Source organism: Mastigoproctus giganteus, chromosome 1 (genome assembly GCF_048544385.1).
Source record: "Mastigoproctus giganteus isolate SK-2022 chromosome 1, ASM4854438v1, whole genome shotgun sequence".
In the NCBI taxonomy this organism is placed as follows: Eukaryota; Metazoa; Arthropoda; class Arachnida; order Uropygi; family Thelyphonidae; genus Mastigoproctus; species Mastigoproctus giganteus.
Window position 1 is genome coordinate 35,171,545 of NC_143575.1, and position 27,992 is coordinate 35,199,536.

The window sequence follows — 27,992 nt, forward strand, 5'->3', positions numbered from 1 at the left end:
TAACATTGAAATTGCTGCTCGTGATCATGGGTATTTTATGTAAATCTTTCTTTAACAGTGATGCACCTTGAATTGAGTACTGCAGCAAAACGAAATGAATGACATCAATTATATCATGTATACCAGTGTTCTGCAACCTTTTTCTCTTCGCGACACACCTTAAGTTATCTATGACACAACACAGCACATCAAAATGTTAATCCCCCAAAAAGCAAAGTTTATGGCACTGTTAATATAAATATGCTATAAGTCACAATAGAATCAATTATTATTGTTCCAGCAATCCAACAGAAATTGGCTCATGCATATATTAACATTTTATGCACCCTAAATCACTGTACAAAAGCAAAGCAAAGCCAAAAAAAAAAAATAATAAATTCTATTAGTATTAAACCAAATAACTACGCATACTTTCAATGTGATACTTGTGCCTGCTTTGCTGAACACAGATGGCTGATGTGTGATGGAATCGTTGACAATGTAAGCCTCATTTCTTTATCAATGGATCTGAGTCTCTCCATCTTTGATGTTTTAATTTTAGTCAAGGTTAAAAAGCCCAGTTGACGCAAATATATATTTGAAAATGGTAATGACACATTAATTGCCACCTTGGAGCTAGATGGGTATTCTTTCCTTATTGACTACCAAAATGTGTCCAACTGCACTTCATGATGTTTTAATCACAATGTTCTGTCTGCCTTCAGATCTGTTAGTTCCTCTTTCCTACATCCATCGGAAGAGATTTTGCATCCAGAACAAATGGATCATGAACCCAGTGCACATTATAGCCTTAGTAGCTAATGCGCCAATAAAACCAAAACCAATCATGAACCCAGTCGAAATCTTCAAAGCTCTCTCCAAAATAATCTTTGAACTTCTGCTGCAAGTTATCTAAATGTTCTTTAATGAAGTCCATCACCACTTTATTACCAGCAGCAAGCGGACATACAGTTGGGAACATCTCAAATGACCCATTTGCAATGTGTTGTATCCACAAATCCAGCTTAATCTGAAAGCCTTGAATCTTATCCAGACTTGTAAAAAGATTTTCGTTCTTGCCTTTCATTTTTTGGTTCAGCTCATTCAAGTGAACAAAAATATTGGAGAGTTATGCCAACTTAGTCATCCATTCATCTACAAATAACTGCGTACTCATGCCCCTCAACTGTTAAAAATGTCTGTACCTCCTCTTTAAGTTCAAAAAGGTGCATTAACACTTTAACACATGACAACCACCGTACTTCTGTACGTAGCAGGAGTGGTCTGTTCAGATCCCATTTCCTAACACAGCGGAAAAAAGCTGCGATTTGATGAATTTAATGACTTTTACTACTTCTTCCAGCACAATTTTCAGAGCAGATGGCAAAGACTTGGCAACGATGGCTTCACGGTGAATAAGACAATGGTCACATCATGTGTCAGGATTCACTTTGTGCACTTTAGCTACAAAGCCTTTAATCCAACCTGTCATGGAAGCGGCTCCATCTGTGCAAACTCTAACACAGTCCTTCCAATTTAATTCATCGGGAGCATATATTCATTAGTAACATGAAATATTTCTTCATTGGTGGCTCACTCGGGTGGTATTTTACAAAAAAATAAATTTGTTGCAATTACATCACCATCAATGGACCGAAAGTTGGAAAGAAGTTGGGTGTGACCACTAACATTTGTGGACTCATCATCTGAAGCGAGAACTTCTGACTGCTGTTGATTTTCTCCTTCATAAAGTCTTCAATGTCACTGGACATATCACTGACTCCTTGACTAATTGTGTTGGCTGAAAGTGGAATTTTTGAAATTTCAATAGCTGCGTCTGGGCCCAGGACAATTTTCACCATCTCTTTACAAGCTGGCATTAACAAAATTTCAGCTGTTGTGTGTGGCTTTATGGTCTTTATGATAAGTTCGGCTACTTTGTAGCTAGCTTCCTGTACTTTTTCCAAAACACGTACTGACGAAGTCACGAATGTCGTCTGTTTTTTGTTTTGCTGCAACAACAAATCTCGGGTTTGCGATTCTGGGCTTACCCGGGATCGCAAACCCGAGATTTGTTTTTCATTTGCTATATTCAGATTCTGCGTATTTGCCATCCCCTGATTCGACCTCTTGCTAAAATTGCTCTCCCATATCTAAATATAGTGTTATTTATTTACTTGTATATTCCTTTCCCCCCCCCTCAGTCCCAGTTCATTTTTACACTAGGTGTTTCAAATTCTTTCACCTGTTTAACCACTATTTCACTTCCACTTTCTATTATCCCTTAAACTTCTCTTAGTTCTGGCACCTTGTGTATTTTTCATTTCCATTTTCACAGACACTTTATTTATTCTACAAACTACACATTATTTATATCCTTTTGCTTCCTCTACTGCTGCACTGCTTGTTTTGGAGCATTAGACATACTATAACTTTTGTTATTTCCCTTTTTCTGCTTATTTTGCTTTTTAAGGTTATATATTCCTACTATATATATATATATATATATATATATATATATATATATATATAAAATAGGAGGTTATGTTTTTAGTGTGGAGAGAGAACAGCAGGTAGTATAATCAACCAACGGGTTAAATAACATGGAAAGGCAGTCATAAAATAACACGATTCGAACCTGCAACACAAAAAGTCAAAAATATTATATTATAAGTAATTAGTGCTGTACTTCAGATGAATTTCAGTGTTGTTAATGAGGGCCAGCTGTCAAAATCAATCAAAATGCAGCAAAAAGTAAGGCCTCTGTTTCTAACATGAAATATTTCACCCAGGTCTATATTCCTTCATATATTCCTCTTATTACAACTCCCGTACCTTTTACTTCTGTATATACAAAGGGTACTAGGAAAGTTTTGCAATATGACGCAACAATGAATCACAGGAAGCTGCTTGTTGCTGCATGTTGAGACATGTTCATACGTGCATAGTAGCCGCCGTGCCAAGTCGATGGGCTCAGTTATTCATTAGTAGTGAGAGCGTAAAGTGCTTGCGATGGTATCGTGGTCACGAAATGAGACAAGGACAGTTTTGCGGTATAATTTCGTGCGTGGTTTAACCTTAGACCAGTGCTTAGAAGAAATGACTCTTGCACTAGATGATGATTGTCCACATCGTACAACGATATTCAGGTGGTATAGAGAATTCCAAAGGGAAAATTTCACTCTGGAGGATTCTGAGAGGCCGGGAAGGCCACGAACGTCAGTTACGGAGGAAAACGTTACTGCTGTGAGGAAAATGCTTGACGAAAACAGGCGAGTGACCTACCAACAGATAGAGGATACTTTGGGCCTAAATGCACCAGCAATTCGTTTGATTCTGCAAGGTCATTTGCACGTGAAGAAACTTTGTTCTCTCTGGGTGCCCCATCAACTGACTGAAGAGCAGATGACACGACGTGTGACTTGGTGCCAGGAGATGTTAAAAAAGTTTGATAAGGGACAATCTCGGTATGTGAACAACATTGTGACAGGTGACGAGACTTGGCTGTACTATTACGATCTGCCGACCAAGGCTCAAAACAAAGTTTGGGGTCTTTGATGATGACGACACACCCGTAATTGTCAGAAAATCCCGATCTGTAAAGAAGAAAATGATAGCTGTATTTTTCAAATCGAGTGGAATTGTGGAACGTGTCGTTTTGGACACGCAGAAGACAGTCACAGCTAAGTGGTATACTGAACAATGCCTGCCTAAAGTCATTGGATCTATGAAGAACCTGCGGCCAAAGTCAAGAATGGACACCTGGTACCTCCATCACGAAAATGCTCCAGCTCACCGCGCCAAAGCCTGCACCGAATATTTGACCACGACAGGACTGAAACTTCTCGAGCACCCTCCCTACAGTCCCGACCTTGCTCGCTGCGACTTTGCACTGTTCCCGCACGTGAAAATGAAGCTAAAAGGGAGGCGGTTTTCCAGTGATGAGGACCTTCTACGGGCTTGGGACAGCGAGTGTGCTTTACTCCCTAGTGAAACTTGGCAGAACTGGTTTAAAGATTGGTTTCGGAGGATGGAGAGGTGTATTGAATGTAGAGGAAATTACTTTGAAAAAATTAAATAAACAAAGCTGTATTGCAAAACTTTCCTAGTACCCTTTGTATAATTTTGGACTTGTCCCCTCTCCTCTCTGCTCTTGTGGCTCTGAGTAGACGGTTGAACATATTGTCCTACATTGTAATTTATATGTGGATTTAAGACAACAGTTGTCTATCTGTACAAATGTATATAATTTAGATGATTTTTGGCGCCTGGTTGGGTCTGCGGACTCTCTTTCTGCCTTCTCTTCTTTTGCTAATAGTGTCTTCCAGAGAAGAGCGGCTTTATCAAGGAATAACCCTTGATTTCGTTATTTGTTCTTAATATTTATATATATTACTGTATTCATTTTTTTTTTTTTCCCTTCCTGAGAGGAGTTTCTTTCTTGCCTAAATTACCTTGTGTTTTGGACGCAGAGTTTTTGCGTCTTTTCCTGGAGACTTGTTTCAGGTTTCGCATGGCCGAGTGGGAGAGATGGACCTCCCCTCTCCCACTTCGAACTCTGTCCGGGCTGCCTGAAATGATTTTCTGTGAATTGTATGTATTTTGTAAATACTGTAATTATCTTGTTAATATCATGGTGCTTTTGTTTGATTTGCTGTTTTTTCTCAGAATTGAGCAGACAAATGAGCTAATTACTTGTGTAGTTAGCTCATTATGTTGAAGAGACAGTTTTTATCTTCTTGCATTGTCTGTTTGGCTCTGAGGAGTGGGATTGGACCTCTCCCTGCTCCCTCAGATCCAACCTTCAGTTGGCTGTTCTGGTTGAGTGAGATGATTTTCCTCTCTAGACTGTTTTACTGCTGGAGCTGCTGGCTGCTTCTCTTGCTGCTTGTGTTTTGATTTAATTTTCTTTTCCTGTGGGGCTGATTATTTGTTGTATTTTTCTTTCCTGCCTGATTGCAGCTGCAATCAGTTGGGTTTTTGCTAGTACCATATAGTTCTTGGTCTAGCATTTTTAGTTGTAAATGGGTTTTGGTTCTGAGAGATGGGATGGAACTCTCCCTGCCCTCTCAGATCCAATTGTTTTGTTGGCTGACTGGTTGGAGGCGTTGTTCTCCTCCTCCAGTCTTGCCATTATTTTCTTTTCTACTGTCAGTTGCAGTGGAAATGTATAGTTTTAGCTTTTGTTCAGCCCTGCAGGTTGAGTTTTTTTTTTTTTTAAATGCTTATCTATGCATTATTGTTAATACTATGTGTCTTGTTATTTGAAACAAGTTTTGTTTTTCGCAGCTTGTGGTAGCAACTTTGCACTTGCTGGTTATGTACATATGTATATAGATTAGATTACTTGTGCAGAGATATTTTCTCAGCATATTCATTAATTATTGTTTAATACTTAACTTATTATTTTGATTTGTTATACTTAGATTTAAATTTAGAATTGCTTTTGATTTGGTTAACTAATTTATTTGTACAGTATTTATTGGTTTTGCCTTTGGCATATCTTTGCCTTGGGAGAGTACTGTTTGTCTCTTTGTGTTTTGTATATATGTTTCTGCATTTCTTCTGGTTGACTATTTCTGTTAATTTCTTGGTTGACTGGTTTTTCAGCTAATATTTTAATTACTTATTTTGTAAATATTGTATATTTTACTCTCTGCTTATGCAGTGTAATTTGTTAATATGTTTATTGCTATGTTTCATATCGGTGACATAAGTATTTAGTATTTATCTTAATTTATTCTTTTAAGTGGCTATCTAATAGCTACTTGTACATTACCTATGTTCTTTTCCCTTGTCGGTGCAGGTTGGGCTTCCTTACCGGCCAGAAGAATCTTTCTTTCAAAATTACAAGCCTTCGGGCTTCAAAATTTTACCTCTTCAAGTTCTCTCGCTTGTTAGATTTTCCAACTAGTGTTTTTCTCTTTCCTATTTCTTCGTTTTCCTGAGAGAGTGTTTTGCTCTCTTTTCTTCTTCTACTTTCTTTTCTCCCACTTTCTCCTCCCTATTCCTTATTTATTATAACCGGGATTCCACTTGTTGGAATCCCACTTAGTGTAATTTAGATAGTTCCTGGAGCACCTCCACGTGGCTAGGGACGGGAGTCGGGACGCCGGTAGCTTGCTCCCTGCCTTCCGGCTGCTAAGACTCCAGGGCCAGCAAACAACAACCATCACAACACACATATATACTTACACACACTTGCCGGCTATAAATAACCTACAGATGCTACAGCGGTATATAGGGGTAACCCTGGAGGCTGCAATCAATACAAGAATACCTCGTCCCTTGTATATATATAATTAATAATAATGATAAGTTGTAGTGAAAAATCGGAACGTCTAATAAAGAACGAAAAAATTAATAATACATTTTGCTGGTTTATGGATCCAGAACACTGCTAGTAACAGCAGAAATACCCAGCAACCATAATGAAATATAGACAAATATATTACGTAAGTGGGGTGCCGACCTGTCAGGTGCAGTTACAATGGAAAAAATTATTAAAAAGTGCCTGAAAAATAAAAATGATTACATAAAATTAAATAAAATAAATGAAAATATACAAATAGTACTTAATGCTATAGATCCTAAGATTTTAACTACGTCATCAAGGGCCAGCAGCCAAAACCAAAGGAAATACAGCAAAAAGCAAGGCCTCTGTTTCTGTTATTATATATTAACATATAGCAGACAAAAAGCGTGCAGACGTACATATCAAAGCAGACCCGACAGAGACCAAAAAGAAAAGGAATAAAAAACCAAACAATTATAATACTAAAATAAATAAAAGTAAAAAGCAAAATTAAGCTAGAATTAATACCAATTAATTCCAGTTAAAGAAAACTTGAATGAATAGCAAACAGTCCTACTTGAAATTTAACAAAGAAAGTGTAATATAATGACAAAAGGATATAGCCAGAATATGACAACTTACTGTCGAGCCTGGTAGGAGAGGATGAAATGGGCTGATTGAAGCGAACACATCAAGGCTGTATCAGAGACCAAAGAAATTAGCCGATAGTTCCCAGCAAATTTATGTGGGGGGGAGAGAAGGTGCAAATAGGGCAAAGTAAATCTTACCCGTGTGACACGGGAGTCGGCAATTAAACAAATGAGGCATATGTACTAGCAAAGGTGAGAAATCAATACTTACAAAGTAGCGTTGAAAAGACACTAAACTTTGTTGTAGAAGAAAAAAGGAGTGATAGCAGAAAAATAGTATCTCAGATATTGCTTTCGGCCAGCCTAATCATGCACGAGATATAAGGTGTAGTGTTTAAGAACAGCAAAAAGTAACTGGAAGAAAGGGATTATAGCAGTGCTCGTGCAGCCCGGGTTGTGTAACCCGTACCTGGACATATGCTTCATGTGTTTAAGTCATTAATGGTATTGTTTTTACAAATATGAAACTAAACAATGTCAGAAGAGAAAATAACGACATAAAAACAGCTAACAAGACATAACTAACAAAATATAATAACCCCGTGGTTAGCCAATCTGTGGGCATAAGCTTCCTACACCGGGAGACACAAAAGCAGCTAAGGGATATTTGACTATATTATATGTACATTCCTGAATGTAAAAAGATATCAACCAGCAATTATGTTGTTAATATCAATATGGTTGTCAATAAGCTTTTTATATTTCATGATATTCAGTGCTTTCCTAAAATGATGGTAAAGGAAGGCTGAAGAGAAACTATTACTAGGTAGTTTGTTATGGAGTAATTTGATATTACATAAAAAGAGTTTGTTGTTATTGCATATGGTCATAATTCTAATGCATTGAGAGAGTATTATATTTGAAGCACTTTTTTTTGAAATGTTGGAGTGCCAATGGGTGAAGCTGACTACATTAAAATTAAAAGCATATCTTTTATTATATATGTTAATTGCAGTATGTGGGCTGTTGATATTAATGTCCAAGTCTAAGTAATTAGCTAAATAGTCATTGTTATTAGTTTTCTCCAGAGTAAGTTCTGGAGGATAAGTGCCAGCAAAGCCCTCTAGAAATGTAGGGTAGTTGATTTACTAACAAGTCATCTATATATCTGTAAATTTTTGTGTCTGAGGGTAGGGAAGTCTCAGACCAGTATAGGTTAGCTATGACACAGCTAGTGGGGCTACCCATAGGGGTACCTTTGGTTTGCAAGTATACAGTTTTAACGTCAAATATGTAATTATTGGAAATGCAGAGATTTATGAGATTGTTCCAATACATGGAATTACAATTTATAATGTGTTTACCAGGCGATAATCACTTCCTTATCCCTGTTCGCAAAATTCCTGTATATCATTGACAAGACCCCATGACCTACTCTGGCAGCCTGTCTGCACTGCTCAGAAAACTTCATATCTGACTGCACAATTACCCCAAGGTCTCTTTCATTCTCCACTACCCTGAGTGTAACACCACATAGTTGGTACATTTCTATGGGGTTACTGCCACCCATATGCAGTACTTTACATTTGTCAATGTTAAACTTCAGTTGCTACTTCTCAGGACGTCTACCCAACTTTTCCAGATCCTGTTGCAGCAGCATACTTTCATTACTGTTATTAACAACCCTGCCAAACTTTGTATCATCTGCAAACTTTGACATTAAGCTTGATATACCTTCATCAATATCGTTGATAAATATACAAAACAATGGGCCCAACACCGTATCCTGAGGGACATCGCTAATAACATTAGTCCATGTAGAGCAGTACCCACTGATCACCACTCTCTGTGTTCTCCCACTCAACCATTCTTTTATCCATTGTAGCAACTTGCCCTTAATGCCATACTGCTCCAATTTGTACAGTAGTCTTCCATGTGCAACAGTATCGAAATTTTTCCTGAAATCCAAGTATATGATATCAAAATTATTTTTTGCATCCAGTTCCTTTGTGACCACATCATAGTATCCAATCAAATTTGTCAGACAAGACTTCACCTTAACAAACCCATGCTGTGTCTGAATTATTGCTGCTCTCTTGTCTAGGTGATTCTGTATCATCTCTTTAACCAGTGCCTACATTAATTTCCCTGGAACAGAAGTCAAACTAACAGGTCTGTAATTACTCATGTCACCCTTTGATCCCCCTTTGTGAATTGGAGATACATTTGCACATCTCCAGTGCATGGGGACTTCCCCCGAGTCCATGGATGCTCTCATAATTATGGCTAAGGGTTTGTTTACTTCCTTTGCTGCCTCCTTTAATATATCTGGATAGATCCCATCCAGCCCAGGTGCCTTTCTTATGTTTAATTTCAACAATTTCTCCTCCACTTTGCTCTCATTTATTACAAAATCATTTAACTCCATGTTAGAGTTTGATAAACATCTGACCCTCTCCTCCTTGAATAACTATTCAAGTGTGAATGTAGATGCAAAATACACATCTAGTTTAGCAGCTATCTGAAAATGATCATCTACAGTCAAACCATTGATATCAAGTGGACCAATCTGATTCATCCCCTTCCTTTTAGAGTTTATATAAGTAAAGAAGTCTTTGCTATTTTTCGTTGCATCCTTTGCCAAAGATTTTTCATAAACTGCTTTTGCTTGCCTAACCTCCTTTGTGACATGATTACAGACTAGCTTGTATATACCATAGGCTTCTGTGTCGCCTGATAATTTATGTTCATCCCATGCATTTTTTTCTCTGCCGCGAGTCTCATTAGCTCATCTGACATCTAGTTGGGCCTGAACCTAGAGCAGTATTTCTTAGTTGGAACAAAAAGCCCAGTAGCTTCCAAGATTACTTCCTTGAATGCTTCTCATTTAGAATTTGCTGTTAGTAACATCATCAGTTGGTCCCACTGTATAGAACCTAAAAAATATCTGAGACACTGTAGTCGCCTTTACAAAAGCAAAACCCCTTCCCTTTACCCCTGATGGTAGTTACATCTTTAAGTAAATCCCACATCAGTGATTCTGATGTGGGATTTACAAAGGAACCACTAGATGATCCTGTCATCTAGTGGTTCCTTTATCTGCAAATTCGTAATGCATAATGCATGCATTATCACTACTGATAACCATGTCAAGGGTATTACTCCCTCTGGTTGCCCCTCAAACATGTTTCTGTAGAAAACAATCCTCCAATAAATCCACAAAAGTCTTGCTAGCATGCGAGTGACCAATCCACAAGTTCCATTCAATATCTGGAAAGTTTAAATCCCCCATTACAAGGCATTCTGATTTACTAGCTCATTCTATTTCTCTGCACTACTGCTTATTATACTCATCAGCGTTATTAGGTCTATAGCATACTCCTACTCTCATTTTCCCTTTCCCAGTGTTTATGTCACACGAAACAGACTCAACATTGCACCGTCCACCCGTGTCAACCGGATGCACCTCCTTAGATTTTGTGTTTCTTAACTAACAGCATAACCCCTCCTCCATTCCTACCCTGTCTGTCCTTTCTGTACACAAAAGTCTACACATTGTACTCCCCAAATTCCAATTCTGCACTGCTTATATCTGTGTGACACCATGTCTCTGATATCCCAACAGTATCTGCCTTTGCAGATTGATGCTGGATTTTCATTTACATTTACAAATGCCTGTTATAAGGTTAAGTAAATGTTTAGATGTGAAATTAAAGGTGAGGATAAACCAGTAAAGAACCTTTAGGATGCTGTGTTTAGTACAAAATAGTAGATCATGAATCTTCTGTACATTAAACTGATTGTTGTTCCATTCAGTGATGGTCTGTTGAAAGTCACCCAGCTTGTATTTTTGTGTAGAAATATTGTTACTATTATGTTTGTGTTTCCTGTAAGGTCTGGATAGTTAACAAGGCCTCTGATGACTTGGAATTTGTTATATATGCAAATTTCTGTAATATTATTTGTGATGATTTTGTGATTTGCAATGTATAATGATCAACCAAATTAATTTTGAATTTTGTTTTTCCTGCAAGTAATTGCAAGCTCTTTATAACTTACTTTACTTTATGTGATAGAACACTACACTGCATTTTTTATTTATTAATGTATAGTGTAGTGCTCTGTTTCCAGAAAAAATATTTCATAGTAGCTGAACTTCAGTTTCTCAAAAGTCTTAAAATTGAATTTAATGCTTCAGTTACAGTTTTTGCCCTGTCCCTTTTAAATGCATTTCCCTTAAAGTATTTGGCTCATGAAAATCATAATGAGTTCATTTCACTTGTATACGATGACACTTATATGAAATAACAGTTTTTTAAAGATCATGTGGGTGTTCTTTTTGAAGGATTTATTTTAAAAAATGCTGTGAATAATTAGGCCTTCTTATAGACCATCTTCACAATTAGTGGTAATTGTGCAATTTTTTAAAAATGTTCTACACTGTGCTATTTGTATATAGTGTAATAGAAATTAATCTTTTTTTTTTTTTAATTTATTGTCTTAATTTTTTAAAATTTTTTATTACAGGCAGGACCATGTGGACTTTTAGCAGCTGTACAAGCACATATCATATGTGAAATGTTATTTGGGACTATGATTCCTGTCCCACTAGTAGATAACCGGTAAATGCTTTGTAATAAAATATTTGTGATTTACAGTAAATTTTAGTTAAATTTTAGATATCAGTTTCAAATCATGTGTAATTCTGTGTGTTGCAGTTATGTAGGTATGACAAACTTCAAGTTGTAATAAATTAATTATGACACACCCACCTAAACCCAGCATATTGCTCAGTCTTGTTCAAAATGGGAAAGTAAGTTCTCTTTCTGGGGGGGCAGAATCTATGATGGTGTAGGAGTGGTAGATATATATAGGGAAAGATTTGGAAATGGTTAGAATAAGTTAGAATGTAGTGCCACCATTTTCATATTTTGGAAATTAGCATTACTAGTTCTGTAAATATGATAGATAATGCAAAAAAAGTCACATGCAAAATTGGAGAGCATCAGTGATATAGTATGTGGTATAGTCAAAAAGTTCCTGGACTCGCATAATTAATCATAACAATCTAGCCACTCTCAGCACACTCTTCTTGAACAGTGATGCACTTTTTTTTACCACTATTGGTGCAATTGCTGGCTAGTGATAGAGTTATGTCCTACAGCATCGTGGATGCTGCAGGCCACGGGGAGGCCCCCCCAATTCAATAATTCCAATCGATTTGCCATCAAATCCACAAACTGGAAAGTCTTCAATGCCACCTTTACTTCTTTCCTGCAGCAACTTCCGTCAGAATACCATGACAGGCTCTCTGCAACCAGCTATTCAGAAATGTTGACCCATCTGATACTGTGGCTAGTGATGCATCTATGTGGAAGTGTAAGAGACTCCCCAAAAGCATCCCTTAGTGAACAGTAGAACTTTCTCATCTCAGCTGAAGGCTGTAAGGTGTAAGCTCCAGTAGGCTTGTAGTTGGGACCTTCTCCATCAAGTTGAGCTATTTTATAATCAATTCAAAACACTCAGAAGACAGTGAGTTGCCATATGCCATCAAAAGCAATCCGCTTGACATAATCTCATTCAGACTGAGGGCAACCAAGACCTGTGGGCCTCATCCACAAAATCATCAAACATAAGCTGAGTGCTCCAGATATCATTGACTCTATAACAATGCAAGGCACCCTTGAAACCACTACTTAGCCGGGCATGATGAATAAAATCTTGGACCAACCTATAATTGAAGACTAGCTAAACCTCAGTGGCGACACCCAATCCAGAATTACTGAAGAGGACAGGCTTCATGCCCCATCAGCCATGAAGAGGACTTCTCCATCACTGAATTTGTGGAAGCGATTGCCAAAATCTAAATTGGGAAAGCCTCTAGTCTAGATTTCATTAGGAGTGAAACCGCCAAGCATGTGTCACAATTTCTCCCAGCAGTCTCCGAAATCTGTTTAACTTATTCCCTTGTGAGAGCTGCTTCCCGTACTGCGGAAACACACAAACCTCCACCTCATTCCCATAGAATGAACCACTGCTACTTCTCAGATCATAGCTTGCTACCCTATTGCACTCCTCTCCATTTTGGGGAATGTGCTGGGAAGACTCCTCCTCTCCAGGGTCCATGCTAAATATCATGACAAATGCTGTCTGCCTGCAACTAGTATGGCTTCAAACCTGGCTGCTCTACTGCAGATGCACTACTGCAATTTTGCAGGGTGAGGGAGGGAATCAAATTCAAAGTATGTCTTAGCCATCTTTATTGATTTTGAAGCTGCGTTTCATTTTGTGTGCTGACTTCGTGTCATCAGGTGGGTTAGACAAGCTGACTGCACTCCAGAAGTCTACAAAATATCATCAGTTACTTCACTGATTGGAATGTGACCATCAAAATCTCCTTTCACAAGATAACCAGACCAATGTCTAGAGGCTGCTTCCAGGGCTTAGCCATCTTAGGCTTAGCCACGTGGAACTTAGTATTGGATGAGTGTCTTTCCAACTTTCACAAAACCTCCATGGTCTCCTCATAGTGGGTCCCAACGGGGCTGCCTGCTTTATCCAGACTGAGCTTACTGAGTGGGCTGAGATCCACAAACTGGCCATCTCTTTATCAAAAACCACGATGTTACTGATTAAGGGCATCCTGAATATTCGCAGACTGTCATCGAGCTGCAAGGTATATCCCTTAAAGGGCACACCACCTCTATCAAATATCTAGGAATTCTCTTTGACAGTAAGTGGTCCTTCTTGCCCCATCTTTAGTACATCAAAGGTAAAGTCAAAAGATACATAGCCACACTTGCTTGCTAACCTGAGATAACCCTAATCAATCAGCCCTTGTCATGCAAGAGCTGATTGATTAGGGACTCAAGGACCAGACCCTCAAGTAGATTTATTCCACTGTCTTTCTTCCCATTGTCTCATATGGTGCCTCTGCTTGGTTCTGTAGGGTGGATAGGACCACTTTTGCCAACAAACTTAACCAGATTCAATGCTTTTTCCCTCCTCCTCCTCTGTTCAACTAAGGCATGTAGAACAACCTCAACCCAGCACTTCAGGTTATCTCAGGAAACCTTCCTTTGGATCTGTACTTCACTTTTTGTGGCCTCCTGCATGGTACCAGAACCAATATGGCCACCAACTTTCTTAGAATCTCGACCATTACTGATGGGAACCTTGCCTCAGAAAAAAGGCTGTGGTTGGAAGTCTCCAAATTCTAGCAAGCCCACTGGTCCACCAATTCCAGAAGCAGCACCACAAAGAAATTCATCCCATACACCCTGACTTGTATCACCCCAATCCTGGAGACCAGCTTTATGGTCACATGGGTTTATCAAATGCTTTAATGGCTTATAGGTTTATCAAAGCTCAATTTAGACAACTCGGCATTGCTGAAGATTACACTTGTATCTGCAGAGATATGGAAGATTGGAGTGATCTTATGCTCGACTGTGTTGCATACCTTTGCAACCAGACAACAATTTCTTCTGCAGTGCAACTTTTTCACTCCCTGATCAAAACCAACAAGGCCTTCAGTGTCTTCCTACATTCTTACACTGCTCTCTTCAAGCAGAAAAGATATTTCCAAGCTGCTCCCACTGCACCTGCTATACCACCTGCTCCTGACTTAAATGTACTATGAGATAACTATCTGGGTTGTCTGTAGGCACGTCTGAGGGTCATTTTCAGCTAATCCCATTGGGTTAGGATCTCAGGAAGGAAACAGTGAATAGGATTCCACCACCATAGCCTCATGGCTCCTATGAAGGGACTTCTCAGCAATTTTCTTCTTCTCTGTCTCTTGCTTGACTGATTTTACATGGGCTACCTACTCTATTGGCCCCATATTTCTGTCTTTCTCCCCCCAGCCTTCTGCCTCCCCCCTCTCTATCTATACGCTAGCGAAAGCCCTACATACCAAAAACTTAACATATCTAAATTACCTTACGCCCATAACTTGGCCTAGCAAAACTAAGCGATTCTACCCTACGTCGACGTGTTTCTTTCTTTTTTTTTTTTTTTTTTTTTTTTTTTTAAGGTCCTAGCCACCGAAATCTCAGGAAATTAAGTGGCAGGACCTGCCAGAGTGAAACAGACTACTGGGTTCCTGGTCTGCCTCCATGGGGCGTAAGTGGGGCAACGTTGGGCCTCAGTAGGGGCCCAGCGGCTAAATGACCAGATGAACAACGGTACAAGGCATCACACATATGCAAAGTCCATACACTTTTAAATCTCTGGCTTTTCCAGTCAACCGGTTCACCCACAATGTAAACTGCGCGGAGATGGGGGGAACCCCTGGTGCCGTTTGACCCTAAACACACTTTACACTTTACTCTCTCCTCCTTGCCTTTGGGACCCTCTCCTTCTTGTGGTCCCAGATTTCTCTTCCACTTTTCCTCACTCCACTCCCTTTCTTGAGTCCTCTCCCTCCTTCCTCTACTTGGAGATGGACTCTGACTGGTGTCCCTCTTTTGATCTGGTCTGTCTCCTCGTGCCTTGGACAGATGCTGGAATGTCCATTCCTGGTGACTGGGCATTTCTGAAGTTATTTATCAAGGCTGTAGTTAGCCATTCTCTGGTGGAGAGTATAGGGTACTCCCCAATCCCATGAATTATTCCAGATTTTACAGCCCATACAACATGCAAAATGGCCCATGAATGCATGCTTGTACAGAAAATACACAATGGTGTAATATGGTCTAAGTTACAGGTGTACTTAAAATCTAACAACAATAACAGCACATTGTGTACATTAACCACGTTAATGTACACAATACGCTGTTAATAATGTGTTTGTAATAACGTATACACATTACTATAAACACATTATTGTGTTCTGATTTTGCTAAGATTTGATGTGTTTTGCTTGATTAATGTATTGGAGCACTTTTCTCATTAGGAAATAGAAGGGCTGTCTTTATTTTTTTCAGATTTTCTGTCTCTTAACCTATTTTGAATCCTTATTTCCCAGCCTTTTTATGAATTATTTAGTGTCCCTAGGCTTTAATGATTACTCATAGTTTTCATTTTTCTGAGGCGCCTCCGTAGCCAGGTGGGAAGGAGCAGCAGTGCGTAGCACACGCTTCTTGATTAGACCGGGGTTCGAGCCCGTCACCACCAAATACGGAGGATGCGGAAAGGTCAGGGAATGACCACTGCATATTCCCGGAGCAATATGGCCTTAGTTGCTAATGCTCCTAAAAAAAAAAAAACCAAACAAACATTTTTCTGTAGTTGACACTGCCTGCTGCTTTCTTTTCCAAGTAACCATTAATATATGAAATTTTAGTGGCATGGATAGTAAGCAAGTGGGAAAAAGCAAACACTATTGTAAACTGCAAAAAAATTAAGAAGCATTAACCATACTCATAATAAAAACTCTTTATTGCATGCTGAGTAATTCATTTACTGATTAAATACACCATACTTTTTAGTCCATATGTTTGCAACATTCCTATGGATCTGCCAGTAACAATCTAATTTGCATTTTACCTGTCAGCATACATTATAATTAGGTTGTTATAATTTACAAATTTGTTACAGCACAAATTAGGTTACTACCAGCATATGCTTTGTTGCATTGCCAGTCTTATCCCTGGTGTGTCAAATCACTTGTGTCATTATCAATATTGTTTTTCAGTATATAACCCCCTTGAGTTCAGTACATATCCTCTATTTTGAGGGCAAAGAGGAAACACCTTACAAAAAAGAAGTCATTTGGCACATTTCAGGTCTTTAAAAAGCCATTTACAGCTTCATTGAGATGGTTGCCACTTGAAGATCAATGTTTATGCAGGTGTTTCCTGGATTTCTGAAGAAGTAATCACTGGGGGGGTTAGGACTGTACTTTAGAGCAGGTTTTTTAATTTTCAAATGGGCAGTCTCTCAGATTAGGAATTGCTTTATGGAACTTGTGCACGGAAGCATTGTCATGAAGAAGGAGAACACCTAGTGTCAGTTTATCTCTTCTCTGTACATTTATGCCCCCCCCCCCCACTTAAATTTTAAAAACAGCAGCATTGATTGCTTTCTTTTATGGAATATAGTCTATCAGAAGAATTCCTTCCATATCCCAAAAAATGGTGACCATGAACTTCCTGGCAGAGAGTTGGGTCTTGAATTTTTTGGATGACGATATTTCCATTGCATGGTCTCCTCATTTCTTTCTAGATCCTAGTGGTGAATCCATATTTCACTACCATTTACAATTTTTGAATGAAACTTCTGTGGACATCAGCATCTTGTATACATGTTACAAATATCCTTACAGATTTTATTATTGTTTACAGATCCTAACATTTTATTATCCTTTACAGATTTCCTTACAGATTTTATTAACCTTTACAGATTTTATTATCCTTTTACAGATTTCCTTACAGATTTTATTATCCTTTTACAGATTTCCTTACAGATTTGAGCCTTACACTGTTTCTGAACAGGTGTGAACATTTTTGGCACTCAGTGAGAACTGATCTTTGACATGGCCAGATGTTCATGATGTCAGTACACTGCTCACCCCTCATGGATATTACATTCACCAGCAATCATAGACATTTTAGTACATCCATCCTACATAAGTAAGTCTTCAATTTTTTGGCATATTAGCATTAGTAAAGGCATATGACGCAAGAAAGCAAGCTTCAGCATCAGCCAAAAAAAAAAAAAAAAAAACCATTCTCATTGCACCCATTCACTCACTCCAAATATTTGTCTAGTTCTACCTTGAATCTGTTTAAGCTATCAACTTCTACAATGACAGATGGAAGTTTGTTCCAGCAATCAACCACCCACCTGCTGGCTAAAGAAAAACTTCCCCACATCTATCCTACAATTGTCTTACTTCAATTTACATTTATGCACTCTCAGGTGATTATTCTGAGCACGAGGAAGAATCCCATCAGCACTGAACATGCTCAAACCATTCTAAGCCTTATACACCTCAGTCAGATCACCTCACAGGTGCCTAGTCTCCAGACACTAATTTTCAAAACTTTTTATTTTTATTTATTATTTTTATTATTATTTTAATTTTATTATTATTTTTATTTAAGCCTTTCCTCATAAGAGCACCCCTTCGTTCCATTCACTAATCTTGTTGCCCTTCTCTGTACTCGTTCCAGCAGCTCTACATCCTTCTTAAAATGAGGCTTCCAGAACAGTATATAGTACCCAAGGTGTGGCCTGACCATTGCCTTATACAAGGGGATAATCACCTCCTTATCCCTTCTAGAAAAATTTCTGTATATCATTGACAAGACACCATGAGCTACTCTTGCAAACCGTCTGCACTGCTCAGAAAACTTCATATCTGACTGCACAATTACCCACAGGTCCTTTTCATTCTCTACCACTGTCAGCGTAGTACCACACAGTTGATATGTTACTCTGGGGTTACTGCTTCCCATATGCAGTACTTTACATTTGTCAGTGTTAAACTTCAGTTGCCACTGATGCACAATTTGGCCATAGTAGCCCTTGCGCCATTTAACCCCACTCCAACAACAACAGTTGCCACCTCTCAGCCCATCTGCTCAACTTTTCTAGATCCTGTTGCAGTAGCATACTGTCATTATTGTTCATTAACAACCCTGCGAAACTTCATATCGTCTGCAAAATTAGACATTAAGCCTGATATACCATCATCAATTATCATTAATAAATATAGAAAACAACAATGGACCCAACACTGAACCCTTAGGGACTCCACTAATAACATTAGTCCACAAAGAGCAGTGTACATTGATTACCACTCTCTGTCTCCTCTCACTCAACCATCTCTTTATCCATAACAACAATTTGCCTCCAATGCCACACTGCTCCAGTTTATGTAGCAGTCTTCCATGTGCAACAGTATCAAAAGCCTTTCTAATATAAAAATATATGATATCAAAAATATTCTTTGCATCCAGTTCCTTTGTGACCACATCAAAGTATCCAGTCAAATTGGTCAGACAGGACTTCCCCTTAACAAACACATGCTGTGTCCGAGCTGTAACTGAAGACTTGTCTAGTTCATCCTGCAGTGCTTCTTTAACTAATGCCTCCATTAATTTTCCTGGAACAGAAGTTAAACAAACAGTTCTGTAATTACTTGTGTTGCCCTTTTGATCTTCCTTTGTCAATTGGGATCACATTTGCACTTCTCCAGTCCATGGGTACTTCCCCTGAGTCCAAGGAAGCTCTCATAATTATGGCTGAGGGTTTGCTTACTTCCTTTGCTGCCTCCTTTAATATAACTGGATAGATGCCATCCACCCCAGGTGCCTTTCTTATCTTTATCTTCAACAATTTCTCCTCTACTTTGCTCTTAGTTATTACAAAATCATCTAACTCACTGCCAGAGTTTAATACTCCTCTGGCATTCCCCTCCCTGAATAACTCCTCAATGTGTGAATGTAGATGCAAAATACGCGTTAGTTTGTTAGCTACTTGAGCAGGATCATCAACAGTTTAACCATCGATATCAAGTGGACTAATCTGATTCTAGATTTCCCTTCCTTCTAGATTCTACATAAGTAAAGAACTCTTTTTGCTGTTTTTCTTTGCATTCTTTGACAAAGATTTCTCGTAATTTGCCATTGCCTGTCTAACCTCCTTGGTGACTTGGCTACAGACCAGTTTATATCTATCATAGGCTTCCATGTCACCTGTTAATTTATATGTATCCCATGCATTTTTATTCTCTGCCACATGTCTCATTAGTTCATCTGACATCCATTTAGGCTTAAACCTTGAACAATATTTCTTAGTTGGTAGGAAAAGCCTAGTAGCTTCCTAGATTAATTCTTTGAATGCTTCCTATTTTGAATTTGCTGTTGGTAACATCATCAGTTGGTCCCACCATATAGAATTTAAAAATGTCTCAGAATGCCATAGTCACCTTTATGAAAGCAAAAACCCTTTCCTTTTCCCTTGATGGTAGGTACCTCTTTTAGTAAATCCCACTTCAGCACACTGTGATCACTGCCACCTAGTGATTCCTTTATTTGCAGATTCTTAATGCATGAAGAATCACTACTGATAACCAGATCAAGAGTATTACTCCCTCTAGTTGCCTCCTGAACATGCTGCTGTAGAAAACAATTATCCAATAAATCTGCTAAAGCTTTGTTAGTACGTGAGTGACTAACCAACAAATTCCAGGTCAATATCTGGGAAATTAAAATCCCCCATTATAAGACAATCTGATTTACTGGCCTACTCCATTTCTCTGTACAGTGTTTATTATACTCATCAGAGTCATTAGGCCTATAACACACTCCTCTCAATTTTGTTTTCCCAGTTCTTGTGTCACACCAAACTGACTCGACAATACTCTGTCCACCCATGTCGACTAGCTGTACTTCCTTTGATTTTGTGTTATTCTTAACTAATAGCAAAACCCCTCCTCCCTTTCTGTCGTGTCTATCCTTTCTGTACATATTGTACTTCCCAAATTTCAATTCCTTATATCTGTGTGACACCATGTCTCTGATAGCCCAACAATATCTGCCTTTGATGTTTTGACCAATGCCTCAAATTCATAAAATTTATTTACTAAACTCCTAGCATTGGTGTACATGCAAGTATACTGTTTCTTTTCTTATGAAAATGTTCCTGTTCTTAGCTACCCTAACACAGCCCATGTATTTACTTGTTCTGCAATGGAACAAGCAAATACGTGGGTAAATACAAGTAATTATTTATGGAGTTGTCAGTGTCATTGGTTGTCTTGAGCATGGGTCATCTTCTGTGGATTCTCAACTCTGTTTAAACTGTTAAGACTAAAATTTTATCTGGTATTCAGAAGTGATTGCATTGAAATATATAGATTGCATGCATCATGTATTCATGAATAATTTTTGGTCCATTTCTCTTCTTTTGTCAAAAATTTGAGGATGATATGATTCTGCAGTTTTGTGACATTCATGTTTCCTTTGGATTGACTACTTTAAATTTCTTCTATACTTCACTGTATGAGCTGGATCTTCTCAAATCAGATACAGACTTATGAACATATGAGAAAACTAGTGTTTTGTATATCAAGCGTATTTATAGTCAAAATAGATAACTTAGTGAATGTCCTCTCTTGTCTGTAATATTCTATCCATCATGTATTCAAACAGCACCAGTGGCTGTTGATGAAGACCACACTGATCATTATATGTTGATTTTTTACTTTTTGTATACATAACTTAACAATGCTCTTATTCATGTAGCAGATGATTTTTGATCACTATTGTTATTATTTAGCTCAATTAAACTTCCTTCAGTAACAAAATTATAATATTTTTAAGCCTGAGGCCAAATAAAAAAGCTCAGATGGAAGCCCTTACAAAGGCTCTAGCTTCTATTTTATGGCAAATTGGAGAAAGAACCCAAGCTATTCTTGCTTTGTAAGTATTTTCTTATGTCTTTTAATTTAATTATTTTAATATGGTGAGGAAATGTGATACATGATTTATATCCATTAAGATAAAAATATGCTCATATTTTATGTTTATTTGTTTGTAATTTGAATGTTTAGCAGTAATTCTGTGAATGAGGTCTTCATATTGCTGGGCCCCACTTAGGTTTAAGATAGGATACAGTCAGAATCCTGTCACCAGAAAAGCATCACCAGATAGTAATTAGATATCGATATTGTGCTAGTAAATAAATGATGTTTCCAATCCACGTGGTATAAAAGGTACACACACACACACACGGTCTACCTGAAATAAATGGGTAGCTTAACAGTTTAAGTGAGTAGGTTTGAGAGATGAAATGGAGTGAAAAAGGCTCTATCAGTGGAAGGTGAAAAAGGCATTACTTCATGAGTTAAATGCAATTAAAGAAATTACCAAGAAATATTAATAAATTGTACATTATTTTATGAATAAATTATCAGTCAAAAAAAGTCAAAAAATTATTTTTGAAAATGAACAATTTTAAAGCAGATGCTCAGAATAACTGCCATTTTCTTCTCACATAAAACTCAATCCGCTGTAGAAGTTGTTGATGTGCCTTTTATAGCACATTTGATGGAGCAGAGTTACCTTCAGCCTCCACATGGTTTCACAGTTCCTGTGGACTCTTGAAAGTGTTAGTGTACTCTGATTTCTTCATTGCATCCCAAAAATAAAAGTCTAACAGTGTGATATCTGTTGATTGGGCAAGTCATTTAACTGGAGAGTCATTTACACTTCCTATCCATTGGCATGGGTAATGGTCACGTAACCATTGTCTAACTTTAGCAGTGAAATGTGCAGGAACACCATCATGTTTGAACTATATTGTCCTCCTTGTTGCCAGTGTGATGTCTTCCAGTGTCTTCTTCAGACTACACACATAAGGGGATATAATTCAGATTGAGCGAGGATGGTTGCAGAATAGATGTGTGGAGGTTTGCTTTCATCCAGCAGGTGGTTGATTGTTGGAACAAACTTCCATCTGTTGTTGTGGAAGTGGGTAGTTTGAATAAATTCAAGGAAGAACTAGACAAATTATTGGAGGGAATAGGCAGGTGATGTGGGAAGTTATTTTTTATTATTATTATTATTTTTTTGGCTGATGCTTTATAAACTTGCTTTCTTTCATCATATGCTACTATTACTATTATTACCACCACCACTACTAATAATAATAATAATTATAATAGTGTTGGCAGTACATTCTCCAAGAAATTTAAGTAGGTTGCATCTGAGAAGTGATTTGACAAATGAAACGGACCAGTTACATTGTCACCAATTATACCAGCCCAGGTATTCAGATAAAAATTGATCTGCATATGCTGAAGATGTACTCATGTGAGGGTTTTCAGTAGCCCACAGATGGCTGTTGTGGTAATTGAAGACACCACTGTGAATGAATGGACGCTCTTCTGCAATAAAAATTTGCTCAAATGAAAATGAGATCATTGTTATATTTCTGTAGAAATCAAGTACAGAACTTAATTTGGGAGGCTGGATCATGAGAAATGAATGGTTGGAAATGGAATGGAGTATGAAACTTCCATACCCTGTGGCAACTGTGCAGTGTAAACAGGTTCAGTTAAACAGTGTAAAAGTCTTATTGTCTAATGTGTCATTTAACCTTGGTTATTTAAATGCTTAAAATTCCAATATTCTGAATTTTTTTATTGAATTTGTAAAGTTTAGTAACTTGCTGCTCTCTTAGATATGCATATAAGTTGTTGCTTCAAATGGCAGCAGCAGCATTTGATGAAGGTCTTGACATGCTAGAATGCTTTACCCTCTGTGATTATTGGCAAGAATGCAAGGCACAAACTTAGCTGAAGTATGTTGCATTCCTAAATCATGTGTTAAAATTAATTGACATGCCCCATAAGAAACACCAATTTCACTGACAACCATACAGATAGCTGAACGTTGACCAGATCACAAACATGAGTGATTGAATCATTGGTTTTTGAAAGTGAACGCCAGTCAGAGTGATGATCATTTTTGATGGACAAGCAGCCCTCTTTAGATTTTGTGAACTACTGAGAAGCCAAACAACACTAGCATGTTCTCTGAAATGGCTTTAATATTTCTCAAATTTCTATTGCACATTTCTTTGATGCAATTTTACTGCTCAGTAAAATCTGTCATTTTAAAATATGATGAAACATAAAATACCTAACCTATTCAGTGCACATTAATTCAGGCTGACTGTAAATAAACTGGTGATTAATGCATTATTATATTTATGTAAGTCACTGAACATGTCCATTCATGGTGACTTCACAATTTCAAGATGCAAAGTTAGTCTAACATTTCGATTACATTTTGTAGTGTGGCATCATAGCAGGTTGCCACAATTTCAAGATGCAAAGTCAATCCCTGAACTTTTCGATCACACCCCATGCAAGAGATGGATTTGGAAACATGCATTTTAATTGAATCTGTCATGACATTTCTTCCTTGTTTCTGTACACTGCATGTGTGAGTGAGCATCAAATTTATCATTACCATCATAGGATGTGGATTTACAAACAATATCCTTTTCCTACAAGTGAACTTTGTCAATTGGAATTTGTTCTGATTGTTTTTTTTTTTTTTTTTTTTTTTTTGGAATCCTATATTGAATATAATGATTAACTTATTCCACTTGTTATTTGCATATTCCAAGGAAAGTACTCCTGGTTCCTACTGCTTATCATATATCTGATGATTTCAACATGATATATTTCTTTTTATAGCGACCCTCTTTTTAACATCCTATGTGGTTGGTCCTGGCCAATTTCACATTAACCTAATGCTCTTTTACATTAAATATAATGACATTGAAAATAAAAGGATTTCTCTATAACGACCATAAATTTCTACCTCTTAATCTGAATTTTTACTTTTCTATTCCAATATTCATTTTTAAAAATGATTGAACACTTCAAATATATTGAAGTAATTGACGAGTTGCAGCCTGACCATGAGAAATCATTTGTTAAGATTTCTCACAGTGTGGTAATGAAATGAACATCAGCTAGAAGTTAATTTCATTAGTTGTGTGTGCTTATTGGTATGGTTCTAAGAAAGCAGATAGCTTTGCCAATCGCAGATAAAATTAGGATTTTGCAAGATGTAGATGATGGTGTGCATTTTAAGACTGACATCATCAAACAGTTCAGCATTCCTAAGAGTACTCTGTTCACTATTCTGAAAGATCGGAAAAAGATCAAAAGTTTAGAGAAATCTGCTGCGCCAGGTAGGACTCAAGCACAAAAGGTGAAGTATCCGGACCTTGAAAATTATGTTTGGAATGGCTAATAATGATGAATGAAAAAATTGTTCCCATAGATGGTATTCTTTTAAAAGGTAAGGGATTCAAAGCTCTATCTGAACCATTGTAAAGCTTGTATTTTATGGACATTTATTTTTATGATGCAAAGATTATACAATATCAGTCAACAAAAAAATGCCCACTTCTATTGCCCTTTTTTTTAATATATTGTCCAGTCCTTTAAATTTTTTTAAAAATACCCACTTTCACAACACTCTGTTGGAAGTATACTCTGTAACAGTCAGTGACTCTCAGGATGAATGTGAATTATAATCAGTAGTCCACTGTAGTTTCCTACAAAAACAATATTTGAACTAATTAATCTTTTAATTGAAGTCAATTATATTTCTTTTCAAAATAGAGTTTATAAGCAGATATTCGGTTTGCTGATGGGATTCAATCTCATTGAACTTATAGCTGAAATTTATCTAATAAAAATTGAACAACTACGATACCATTTTTCCCACGCATTACATATTATGGGAGATATCTTGATGACGTTGGCAGGGTTGTTAATGACAGTAAGGGCAGTGTGCTACTGCAACAGGATCTAGAAAATTTGGGCAGCTGGGCTGAGAAGAGGCAACTGAAGTTTAACATTGACAAGTGCAAAGTACTGTATATGGATGAAGTAACCTCAGAGAAACGTACCAACTGTGTGGTACTACACTTAGGGTGATATAAAATGAAAAACATCTGGGAGTAATTGTGCAGTCAGATATGAAGTTTTCTGAGCAATGCAGACAGGCTGCCAGAGCAGGTCATGGGATATTGTCAATGATATTCAGGAATTTTGCTAGTAGGGAAAAGGAGGTGATTATCCTTTTGTATAAGGCAATGGTCAGGCCACCCCTTGAGTACTGCATACAGGTCTGGAGGCCTCATTTTAGGAAGGATGTAGAGTTGCTTGAGCATGTACAGAGAAGGGTAACAAGATTGATGAGGGGATCAAAGGGGGTCGTCTTCCCAAGAAAGGCTTAAGTTCTGCAAATTGCAGTGGCTGGAGACTAAGCACCTGCGAGGTGATCTGATTGAGGTGTATAAGACCTTGAATGGGTTGAGCATGCTGAATTCTGATTGGATTCTTTCACTTGCTCAGATTACAAATCTGAGGGGCCATAAATTCAAATTGAGGAAAGACAGTTGTAGAATAGATGTATGGAAATTTGCCTTTAGCCAGCGGGTGGTTACTTGCTGGGACAAACTTCCATCTGTTGTTGTGGAAGTTGATAGCATAGATAAATTCAAGGAGGTACTACTACTGATACGTCATCTGTATTAAAATTATTTCTAATATACAAAAAGTTCTACACACTTTAAACAATATTCATCAAAGATTAACGTTCACTCTAGAAACTTAAGACACCAATAAAAAATTGTTAAATTTTTTAAAATTTAATATTAATATGTGGTGACCAGAAAATTAATTTCAAAATATATATACGAAACCCACCAGTACTGGGATGTTCTTACACTATATGTAAAGGGACATAACTATGATAGTTAATCATCCCTTTTCATATAAAATATCTATAATTTTGAATCAATTTCTTAATGCATATAAATATTCTACTTCACTTCTCAACTGGACTTAATGAAATACAAATATTAGTGAATAGATTTTCAAACTGGGCTAACCTTTATCTATTATAAATAAATAAAGGGTAATTTGAAATGTACTGCTTGTTTGATGTTTGTAGAGCTATCAGAAGCGGGACATGATATTGCCAAGGGCAATGTCTTTGTGTGTGCTTGATGTAAGGAGTGTGAGGAAATCAGGTGCCAAATCAGTGTTGTTATGGGCCTTTATGAGAGCTTGAAGAATAGGTTTTTTAATTTAAATCCTTAAAGGGGCCCATCAAGCTCTCATCTGCCCACATCAATGCCAGAGCTTGCACTTGAGCATTAGTCAACACAGCGGCAGTCCCCAAGACAGAATTCACTGGTCACACAGGAACTAGTTGTTGTTGGTGACTCTATTGTCAGGGAAATGGGGAACATATTCTGCAAAAAGGATAGGTGGATCAGGACTGGGGTATGTCTGCCAGGGACAAAAGTTAATGACATTGTAGAGCAGATATCATCTTTCAAGGGCACAAAAGGTTATATTGTTGTACATGTTGGCACTAATGATATTAAGAGTAGGGGTATGGTGGAATTACTTAACAAGTACAGGTCAATGTTGAAAAAAAGCCATGAGTTAGGGTTGAATTTGAAAGTGTTTGCAAATCTTGAGACTGTTGCAGACATTCTCTCAGATATGCCAGACAAGCTGTGCTTGCTACCTGAGAGTCTAAAAAGCTGATGGAACTGATATTCGGGTGACACTCAAGTCAAATGGACCCAATTTCGGTGAAGTCCAGATGGTCTGTGCAGCCAAATCGTCTGCTTGTACCTTCACGATGGTAGGACTGTTGGTAATCATGGGTATAATCGCCATGCACAACACACTGTGGATGACCACCCAGGTGTGAACCAACGTAAGCAGGGGTCGAGGTGTGTTGTCCACACCACATGGAGGAATGCTGCCCCTCTGTGTTACCAGACAATACTAGGTGGTAGATGACTCTCATCAACTGGTGCAATACCACCACTTTGCTTATTGGAGGCTTGAAGTGGTGGAACCCATGTTTAGTCCCCAGAGTTAAGTTCCAGTCAACCCTTCTCCATCTCTTCCATGCAGTATGATTGATGTCTTTTGAGGTTATGATGAACATCATGGTGAGATTCAAACTTCCTTACATTTCGAAGGTATAGCTCTAAAATGGTGTTCGCAGGCCGGCTGCTAGTTAGTACACCGGACTGAACCTGTTGGTAACTCTCTAGGAGGCTTCTGGATCAGCTAGTGTATAATCTTTCTACCTCTATTCTGCCAGATAGTGACTGGAAGGAGTCCAAGTAGTGTATATGCGGGGGGGGGGGAACACTGTTGAGACCACATTTAGCATTAGCATTAGTAGAGGCATATGATGCAAGAAAGCAAGCTTATTCAGCATCAGCCAAAAAAAAAAAAAAAAAAAAAAACCACTCCCATTTCACCCCTCCGTTCGTTCGAAACACCTGTCCAGTTGAGCTTTAAATTTGTTTAGGCTATCAACTTCAACAACAAGTGATGGAAGTCGGTTCCACCAACCAACCACCCGCTGGCCAAAGGCAAATTTCCGCACATCTATCCGACATCCGTCCTTCCTCAATTTGAATTTATGCCCTCTGAGGTGATTATTCTGAGCAAGATGAAGAATCCCATTGGCATTGAGCATGCTCAAACCATTCAAAGCCTTATACACCTCTATCAGATCACCTCGCCGGTGCCTAGTCTCCAGACTCTGCAATTTGCAAAACTTAAGCCTTTCTTCGTAAGAGCAACCCTTTGTTCCATTCACTAATCT

The 27,992-nt window shown here is 37.9% G+C and overlaps 1 protein-coding gene across 1 annotated transcript in view; it reads left to right on the top strand.

Moving 5' to 3' along the window:
• Positions 1-27,992, top strand: part of LOC150090699 (putative ubiquitin carboxyl-terminal hydrolase MINDY-4) — a 238,239-nt gene that overhangs the window by 91,772 nt on the left and 118,475 nt on the right. Inside the window, exons 8-9 of the mRNA XM_090369549.1 lie at positions 11,396-11,486; positions 21,141-21,239. Coding sequence (XP_090225675.1) covers positions 11,396-11,486; positions 21,141-21,239 — 190 coding nt within the window. The remainder of the gene's footprint in view (positions 1-11,395; positions 11,487-21,140; positions 21,240-27,992) is intronic.